This window comes from Opisthorchis viverrini, assembly GCF_000715545.1.
Source record: "Opisthorchis viverrini unplaced genomic scaffold opera_v5_577, whole genome shotgun sequence".
In the NCBI taxonomy this organism is placed as follows: Eukaryota; Metazoa; Platyhelminthes; class Trematoda; order Opisthorchiida; family Opisthorchiidae; genus Opisthorchis; species Opisthorchis viverrini.
The window spans coordinates 104,151-114,871 of NW_008752243.1; the positions used below are offsets into that span (position 1 = coordinate 104,151).

The 10,721-nt window shown below is 43.6% G+C and overlaps 1 protein-coding gene across 1 annotated transcript in view; it reads right to left on the bottom strand.

Annotated features, from left to right (window-relative positions):
* Positions 1-517: 517 nt before the first annotated feature.
* Positions 518-10,721, bottom strand: part of T265_11781 (hypothetical protein) — a gene marked incomplete at both ends in the record, with an annotated part of 11,074 nt that continues 870 nt past the window's right edge. The window contains 2 exons of the mRNA XM_009178541.1: positions 518-1,298; positions 4,140-4,288. Coding sequence (XP_009176805.1) covers positions 968-1,298; positions 4,140-4,288 — 480 coding nt within the window. The remainder of the gene's footprint in view (positions 1,299-4,139; positions 4,289-10,721) is intronic.

A 10,721-nucleotide genomic window follows, 5' to 3' on the forward strand; every position in this document is an offset into this window, starting at 1 on the left:
GTTTAATTATCCGTTGGTGAAGTCAGCGGAACAGTATTCCTAATAGACAGCGGTATTATTAAGTCCCTCGAATGACCAAATTTTTCGCAATTTCCAGCCACTACTCATCTATGGTGGTTGCTAAACTATGTTGTTCTTGAGCGACTGACCCTCAGGCTGGTGTCACCGAGTTGGCTGGTTGACAAATATCTACATTTCACAGGGGAACAAATCCGAGTACCTCAGGTAAAACAACGTCCCACTTTCCTTCTAGGAGATAAAAGCGGGCTGTGTTGTTTTTTTTTCCTATGAGTGAACGGCTTCCTTTTCAATTCTTAGAAGTGCTCGCACTCCAGAAGTGCAGCATAACGTTTAAACAAGCCCGCATCAACAGGCTATGTTTGGTAACAAATAGTTGAAATGAGACAAGAACAGGTGTTTACGACACGCAAATATCGGCTCGACAACTAGAATTCAAATCAACAAAGTAGTTATGAGTATCCTCAAACGATTAAAAATCCAAACGGAACTGAGAGGACACGATTTAATTGGGTGGCCTCACTATACCGACCAATGAAAGCAAGCATGTGTGACTAAAATGGCACATAAACTGTACGCACATAATGAGATTTTGGATGAAAATTGATCAGTGGTTGAGTAGAATGGAAAAGACGGTGTTGACAAAGGGTTGAGAGGAAGCAGAATGAAAAAAAACATGATAAAGCAGATCACAAAGAGAGTCTTCCTCGTAATTGACTGAAAAACTGACTGAATTAAAACGAGGGCAACTCCAAACACGGTAGAATGAAAGACAGACGGTAGATAAAACAGAGCAGGAGGGGTTGCATCACGATAGCTCCATATGATTAGTTATATTACAAACCAACCTTGGAGGCCGGTTAAGGGCCAAAAAGAAATAATGCAAGGATGCACACATCACTCCCTTGACAAGTGAACTCAAAGAAACGTCGAGCAAAAATCCCTTAGGCTACCGATCTACAGTTTCCGAAGTAACATGAGCTGATATCACAATCGGAGAGGCAGTATGCACTGCTTCATGAGTTCCGTTTTCATCTGGTTCGGAGGACTGCCGACTAAGCGAGCACCTGTTTCCTTCTGTGGTGGACTCGCAGCATGTTTCCTTGGGGGCAGTCCTATTTGATTCGAGGATCATATCGAGTTCGATAGGCCGAAGACAAGACGGGCATACGAAAGAGCGCATTAGCCAGTCATCAATGCATGCTCGATGGTACGTATGTAGGCAAGGTAGATAGCGCACGTCATCGTTCAGCTTCAGATCACACATGCAAATGATGCATCTTAAGGGGGGCATGGAAACACAAGAATCCGTGTCAACAAAGATTATCCAGCAGTAACAGAACAAGCAGACTTCACAAGCTTAAATTTTATCAAAATTTAACCAGTCCCAAAGAAGTAAACCACCGTTTTTTGTGACAATTACACATGGACTGAACAACGCAACAGGCAGCCAGTAGTCAACATCAAGTAAAGAATTAACAAACCGCCTGATTGAAACGCTTTCTTAAAGAGATGTGCGGTCCACAGGATAAGAAAAGATAACGAAATTATCCCACGCAACGTCGATTCAAAATGCATCCGAACTGTCTTATTCTCTTCCAAACTACATGTCAATCAACTGATACATTTAGATCCCTGGGAAGAAATCCTGAAACTTTTGGACTCGAACACAAAAAGGCGACCAAAAAACAGTTTTCGACAAGTTCAACGACTGTGAGATTATTAAAGATCAGAACAAACAGCTGCACCCAAAAAGGATGCAGACTTTCCAGTGGCTATGACCACAGTCCACGCCAAATGTAAACCAATGTAAAGCACCGGTAATATCAACAAGACAAAAGACGCTACGTAGAGCCTATTGAATTCCATGTAAACCACACTCTGCTCTTGTTCCAGGTAGCACCACTTGCCAATTCAAAACCAAGTGCATCCAGCAAGGTACCATAGAATGCATATGTCCATTAGGTGAATTCATGATCAATCTGTTGCAGTTTCAAATTATTGTGATTCAGTAAGGCTCAGAAGAAATGCTCGTTGCAGCGCAGCCCTTACTAAAGGAACCACCACACGTCAAAAACACAGCTGCTTTTTATTCTACACCTGTGAACAGGTGGATTAGTCCTGATTTGTCAAGTATCCCAAGTCCCAAGTATCTAAGCATTGTGAATCATTTGGGACTCTATGGTATCAACAAACTCTAGATAAACAAACAGCATGGAAAATGCAGACCAGCAGTCATTCTGAGTATTGGACCAGTGGTTCTCAGACGAAAGAGACCTAGCGCGATATTTCCAAAAAAATCATGGAGGAAGAAAGACCACAGTTACATAAACCCGGGCTTCTAAAAGATTGATTGAATTGAATTGTATTGAATTCGACTTTTCGCCCTTATTGAAATTCTCGATATAAGCGCCGATAGACTTGTTAGCAGTTTCAGTCTGGTGTCCACAAGAACGTGCACTCGCCGAACGGTACGCATAGTTGGATGATATTATTTCCATATTCAACTGGACCATTTGAGTTGAACAATGCGCTCCACATCTAGAAAAAAGTGAACTGGTATGATTTGAAAATCCAGTGGATTGGACACTTCACCGCTCAAATAACCAACCCGACATACGCACAACGCATGGCCTGTCGAGGATTCTGAAGCTCTTGGCGTGTGTATCACGAAATAACCACAACCAAGTAAACGTAAAGCAGATTGGATTGTTCTTGGAAGCAACCCATGTCTTGTAGCACACAATTTCGGGACCCCAGTAGGCCTTCACCATCAGCATACTTCGATAAACTCACAGACACCCAAACATTTCTCCCGTTATGGAGCATTCCGATAACTCCAGCAGCCGAGGATCTTGACAAATGCATCGCTAAACTTGAAACTGAATATCCGGATATCTACTACACAGTTCCGTGCAAAGAAGTTCAATTGAGCAACCAGCACATGGCGAAGCTGCATTCGGCAACAACTGACATAGCGAGCTTAACCGAAGTCGACCACGTATGAATCTGCTTAGGTACGGCTTTCAGACCTGCACGCGAAATTAGTTGGTGGCCAGGATAGCACACCCCAGGGGGCTAAAACCCGTTAAAAGTTTGCTGTTTGGTCTTACCATGTCACGGAACACCAACCGACGGCAGCGCGTGAATCTAACTCCTATTTCAGGAAACTGACATTCCGACATTGAAACAGCAATCAATTAGACAGATAATCAAACAAGCTACTCCATCCCACTAAATGCGACAACTGGGCGAACAAACAGATTCATTGATTTCTTAAACAAAGACACTTCGATGCATCACGCCATGAAAATATGTTGCTGGAGTCTATTCACGTTGAAGACCTTAAGAACGCGGCCAGCAATACTTCTGATCAGATGGAGTCACATCCAGTGGGGAAGGCTTGACATGTAAAAAGAGGTCAGTCACAAAATTTTGTATTTAATACCGGTGCCTACTACTGAAAACTCGATAATGATGTTCAGTCGTACTTCCCAACTTTACATTAGGCTAACTCGATAGACTCTCTTTATTCCGGATGACCAGGGGTTTCCGGAGTTCGCTATACACAGGAAGAAGGAAATCAATCAAAATAGCGACCAGAGCAAAATCAATCTGGCCTGTCTGAAACAGGCGTGAATCTCACGATTTCCGCATATGTCTGACAGTTGTGGGCTGCCCGGATGTATTTGTCTGTCATGGATTCAGTAAAAAGGTCACCAGTTTATGGGTAGAAAAATTGAAGGGAATACTGTTTTTTCATAGTGCTTTGTGATAGTACCGTAGGTATACCTCATACTAATGGTATGGGTGTTTACACAAGTAATTGTTCCGAAGCTTAACAACATGAAGGAACCGACAGTCTCACCTGAGGTGACTTTTTTACTAATGCTGGACAATTTCGTTCTGTTGAGAAAAAACTAGGTCTGAAATTCGATCAAACTATTTTGCGGAATGTTTATTGACAAGTTTGAATAGAAAAATTTATGATCCAAAAATGCGAAACTCATTGGACGTCAGATTTCACCTCATCATCTTAATCACTAATGTCAAACAACCACAGTCCAAACAAATAAAGGAGAGGTCCTGTTCAGGTAAAAAGAAAACAGGCAAAAACGTACTCTTTGAGTCTATCCTTGTTTGTGGGAACGTAACTGGCAGAAGGGAGAAATTGTATCATATCCATCCGCTTGGCTATCTGGACTTGTTCTTCTTCAGTCAACCGAGAGGCTGGGATGGCCAGACCAGGATGAGGGTGATAAACAGGCGACTAGGCAATCGGATCGTGGAGAAAAAAGGTGTAATGCACCCGATCAGTGAAACCAGTCAGCATAGGGACATTATTGCACAACACAGTCAACATTCTTCACAAATCTTCACACATGGGAAATGTAACCCATTCGTGAAAAGCCTCCGATCACTAGAGGTCCGGTTGTCAGGAACTAACATGACTTAAGTTATCAACAGTATGGACGGATGTGAATCAGTCGGATCGAAATGATTCAGACATATTGTGTACTGCAAATACGCACCCATTCGTGTCCACAAATTTACGGTACAATAATACCATCAACCGGTCCAAGTTCAAAGTAAAGGTGAAAATCAATCATTCGCAAGCACAAACACTGCAAAACACAAATACCGATTAGATTGACACTGACCGTCCCCAGCTCATCACCATCGGGCAGATGAGTGGCACTCATTCGTGCTCGAGTGTAGCGTGATCAAGACAGATATATTCAACAAGGGGAGTACGACGTCAAACATTTCGGAAAGCCAATCAAGCTGAGAACGACTTAGAGGAAAGAAACACTTTAAGCGGAACGATAGTCCGATACGCACCAAGTTGGCTACGAATTTACTGATATTACATTATGTTACGCAGATAAACCTAAGGAACAGTCTTTCAAGTTAGGAGAAAGCCCTGGAGCTTGACAGTCTAGTATCGTCACGTGCATGAGACCACATGGTTGCTGAGGCAGTTTCTCGTCACCAAGCGAGAGCCATGGTTGTCTTCGATCGAATTCATGCCAGAGTATCCCAGGTAAATGCACTCCAAGATCAAACACCATATTCACCGCGAAAAAATAACCGTGGAGGCACGCCTAACAGAATAGTCAATGACATTCGTATTGCCAGTTATCATCCAGATTGACTAACTGAGAGTGTTGGTAGCCAACCCAAAAATTTCTCGCGACCTGCACGGACACCAGTCGATCATATTCAGAGGAGAATTGATAAACTATGGTTTGGGCATAGGAAGCATGCTTGTCTGGTTGCGGGGGTTAATAGTGTGAAACTCTTTAGCGACAGAAACGCCCTAAGTTACGTTGCTATAGTGATAGCAGACTATCCCGCCTTTGGGAAAACCGAAACAGTCCTTGAGAGCCTAAAAACAGCCTCACAACAAACAATGTCCGGATTTCAGGATACAGATGAATGAAATTTGCTCAGTTCCTTGATTGTCGGCTTGAGGATATCATTTGCAAATTTTCCTCGTTGGTAAAAAAGACTGGAAACAAGACTGTTTGATGGGATAAATCGCGAGTGTTGTATGGGGTAACATTGGAATATATTATGCACCTGATTGAATAAGATCTCTGACAATCTTCGGCGAGGTCTGTGGGTATAGCAAAACGTCATCTTTAGAGTGAATCTGTTGAAAGAGCGGTCTCTATCATCCAGATAACTTTTTCAAGACGTCCTAGCTTCCATGCATCATTCACACAATGCCGGTGGCACTATTGGCACGAGACACTGCCAGATAACCCAAACTCAAAGAACCTAAAAGCATGGCTGCAGGATCACGGTGGCTGGAGTAGAGTCACCACAGCAATCTACTTCGAAAACGGCACGAGACACTGCCAGATAACCCAAACTTAAAGGACCTAAAAGCATGACTGCAGGATCGCGGTGGCTGGAGTAGTCACCACAGCAATCTACTTCGAAAAGGGCCTTCAGACCTGTTCCAACCTCCATCCTGGGGTGGAATCAGCAGACCGAGTCTGTAAAACATCGTGGTGGAGACTGCGGAATCCCATCCAAAGATGTGGCACCACGACAAAGTACAGCGTCTGTGTGACGGAAAAAACAAATGCATTTTCGATGTACTAGCAAATTACGCAGTACAACAGTAACACGCTGGGTGTCAGTAGCGTGCTCACAACGGAATACTAGGTAATGAGTCATTGGATCACCAAATGGAGTCGAGTTAAAATTTTTGGCGGAAATACACTGACGTCGTGCCTCAGCTGAACAATTCTGCGCTACGGACATATAGTGAGCACAGCCCGACTCCGTCTCAACCGTCTCAACGTTGCCAAGCGATCGACGTAGACATTCGTCTAGTTTCTACATTTTGGGCTCAGCTCAATGGGTAATATGGTTGACTTCTGTCTCAAAGAAACGCGTCGAATTGCCGGAGCGACACCGGTTACGGGCTCTTGTTTTGAAATGTTGGGTGTGTTGTTCTGTTGACAAAGATGTAAAAGGTAACTTCCGAAATATATTCAGCAGCTTCCGGAGTCAACAGCGCAGTATATAAGCCGGTGCTCGAAGTTGGCGTAATATAACGATAGCGGTCATAACTGACCGATCTACGGAGCAACGAAGTGTAGAACAAACCGGTGATTATCTGCGCAGTTTTCTTCTGGCACAGTAGGCTGAAGGATCTATCCGTATTTTGTCTTGGGAAGGCAGTTCTCACACAAGCGGACGGCATCTGTTAGTCTTTTTCTCGTTAGAACACACTTATTCCAAACGTCGAGGACGAATGGATTCTTCTCGGATCCAACGCTATGTTGCTGTACCAAGTCCTGCCTCAGCGGTTGTGGGCTTTGATCGATTCCCTTACCATATTCGCGTCAACTTCAGATTAAGGAAACTACCTTTTCACCATTACAGCTCTCCTATTTCTGACAACGGCTAAAATTGACCATACTTCACCATGATAGAGTAATGTGACCAACAGTAATGTTTATCAGAGTCTATACATAAACACGGTATGACCCAATCGGGGCCGTTTTCTGAAGAACTTGGCGCCGCGTACCTCGGTAGTAGTTACTATACCGAATGGAGCGGATGGCAGGTCATTAACATTCGATGGACAAGTTGGAAGTAATATGCGCAAAGCAGTCGAGTTCACATCTAAGTAACTAAGATATTTACGCGATTCAAGACACAGAATAATGACCCATTAATCAATATTTGACATCAATCGATTAGAAACCGAAAAAAATCGGTCAACTAGAGATATAAGGTTAGCAACGAATGTCAGAACACTGTAAGAGGGCGTGGAAGTTATATGAAAATATATCGTCTCGAAGAAGAAGCTAACAATGAAAGTGTGAGGGGAAATCTGTGAATGTCTGGCCATCGCCTGGCTCTACATACCTTGTCCACTACCGGAAACAAAACGGCTGCACTCTGCACCACTCCCTACCTGTTGTAAACAGTATATATATATATGATCCAAATAAAACAAAGCATGTCGACGGCCATCCGTGAAATGATACACTATTAGCAAGATTGATGAAAACCCCACAGACAATTCACCAATCGGCTCACCCTGTTAGTTAAGCGAATTCCCCCAGTGCCAACCATTTTTATTCCTTGCTTCAGACCTGAATTGTATATATGTGAGTTTTGACACTCATCTGCAAACCTAGGTGCTAGTTAGTCCCCGTAAACGGGAAACCCTCACTCTAAACGGGGCATTGTTCCTTAGCTTACCACTAGAATGGTGAATAAAATATCATCCATAGCTCCGAAAGCGTCTGGGACGGTCTGGGTCCTACTAATCCCGAGGAATCAAGAAATGTGAACGTTGCCTAGCATTGCGAGCCTCGTAAGGAGAGCCAGTATGTCCAAATGCCCATTGAGGCCCTCTGGCGTTTCTGGCACTCATTCTAGCTAGTGAGCTTGACGAGTGAACTTACTCCAAAAAGAGATGATCACACATCTTATGCGCATGGCTGCGACCCACGGGGTTTCTTGGAGCATAAGGTAAAACAGGAATTGGTCAAGATATTCTAGTCAACTTAAAAGACCGAAAAGTTTTGGTGTGCTGAGACGATCGCTGACAGCTCGTTTTGTGGCCCTTAGTAGAGCCCTGTGTACCCAGCTCCTTAGGTCACTAAGTCATAAGAAATGAGATATTATTGTCTTTTAAAGGCGAACATTTCTGATGCAAAGCTTTTAAAGATGACGAACCACAGGCTTACAGAATCTTTCGAAGAAAATGAAGTCACGGAGCTTGTCATGTGTCTCCCCATAGTTCGTAGGCCTTAGATCTGAATGACCGTTGCGCATCATCTTGACACTGGCAGCAGCTGGTTTTTGGAACTTGAGTTAAGCTCTCTTTCCGAAGGTTTAGTAACTAGAAGACTCATCCAGTGTTTAAAAAGTTCATCCCTTAAAATTAAACGTGCAAGCAGGTGTGCAGGCAAAAGCAACGACGACCTTTGTTCCGATGTGATGAAAGACTGCCTCAACTAAGTGCGCTGCTTCAGGAAGTCACCCTATCGAGGGAGACGTGAAGTATTGGGGTGTCATTTCAACAATCTTTAGAAGTCTTGCAATGTGCTATTTAACTGTGAACTGAAACACACTATGAAAAACTGTAGGTATATCTTTGAGTCACACTGATAAGTGCAATTGTGTTCAAGTTCCCTCGAAGCTGGACATCATGCAAATACACCTCGTTCCATAAAACCTGATTGTAAGCAAATCCTTCAGCATCAGCTAATAATTCACTGATATTGCTGGTTATCAAATCCATCGACAAGACAGCTACATATCAATTGTCCCGATAGTCCAACCGAGCGAAAATTTTAAAGTGCCACCAATTCAGACTGACTTCACTCATTGTGAAATCTGGAAGGACGGCCGTCTACCCCGTACTACACCCTTGGTTCAGCCAACTAACTCGTATCAGAACCCAACCTCATGTGAAACAACAACCTAGCGGCAAAGGTATCAGCTGTCCTAGTTGCGTCGGTAGTTGCCATCTTCCCGAAGGAAGACCCAAAACGGCATAGGTAAGTAAAAATATTGGCTTCGATGAATAGCCGCCAGTAGAAGCTACGGACAAATGCAGTACACCCGTAATTCCACCCAATCTACTACCATATGTCTAGAGCGAACCGGTACGAAGCACTATCCTCAACGCTTTTCTACCCGCGTCATCCTCCTGTCATGGGTGCATCCAAAATCACAGCGAGTGGGACCAGTACAGTGGTTCGCGCAGCCTACAGCGCTAGACCATGAAAACAAAATATCAATATCTACATTCCTTTTTAATATAATTGCTGACAGTTCATGCCTTTTATGAGCAATTGAGAGGGTCACCAATAATGTATCACTTCTGTAATCCAAGCTTACGATATGAAAATAGGCCAAAAATGAATAAACAAGCAGCTTCAAAATGTCTTATGGATGAGTAGATAACAGTACGTACTTGTGTTGCAAACCCTTCCTCCGTCTCGGTGTCCAAAGTGTCATCTGTTTCAACATTATCCAGCAGAGGACCAGTGTCTCCGAAAATGCCAAAGCAATTCCCCATTGCGAAGCATGCGCCTGGATGCACTATAAGGCAACTACAGTGGTACACGAGAAGTCTTCACACATCGGCTGTACAAAAAGGTAAAAGTGTCTTTAGAAAATTATGCGTATAAGTAAACTATATTGACAAAATCAATCAACGGGGAGGCTTTGATGACTTGAAATAGTCGGAAACCAAAACGTGAGCAGCTGTCTGAATGATCTGTGGTTCGAAGCCATCCGTCGCTTTTTGACTGCTCTTACCTACGAGCGGGCAAGCCAGCAGTACTTCAGCCCGTATGCTTCTTTCTTATCGCATTGTAGTTATGCAACAGAAGTGTCACAAGCCAACGAGCTGGAGTAAACATTCAGTAATATAAAGGAAACATGGAAAAAGAGACACTATGAACTATAAGATGGATATGCCTTTCTGACTCGCGACCTGCGTATTCCATAACATAGGACTCAAAATACGTCCGAGGGCGAGGTCAGTAGTTGTCTGCTTCATTTTACGCTTTCACTGCAAAAAACTCAATGGATTGCTCCATTAAGTGTGACACCTAAATAATCAGTATGTGACTATCGGGTAGAGTTCTTTCTCGCTGGCAGATTTTATCATTGCGTGGGAATGCGCCCGGTAACTACCTGCGGTAAACACAAACCAACTGTTGTTCCGTAGTTAGAAACAAAAAGGGCGAGGCTTTGTCAAATCAACACCGAAAGTAAGCAAACTGAGTGCATCATGTTCCTGTCCAAAATCTTTCAGACGAGGACTGAATGCTGAATTACCTGCTACAGGGTGGCGGGTAGGTCGTCTGGGGACCAAATCCGAAAGCAACTGCTTCCTTAGATTTCATTAAGCCGATAGAAACACAGTTGAACTTGCTCAAACGGTGCCCCAGGTCTTCGAGAGTGCAATGAAAGCTTCGCCCTTCTATAACAATGGTACTTTGGGATGCTTGCAGCCAGATGACGATCAAAGAGTGCGAAGGGAAACTCAAAAGCAGCAAGACGAAAGGAAAACATCGAAATGATGATTCGGAGAAAATGAATATAACAGTAACAGGTTATGTGACGCCACTCGTCGGTAGCCATTTCAAACCACCGGGATCGCCCAGTGCTTAAAGCGCGAGTTTACTGACCGGAAGGTTCGTGGTTCGAAA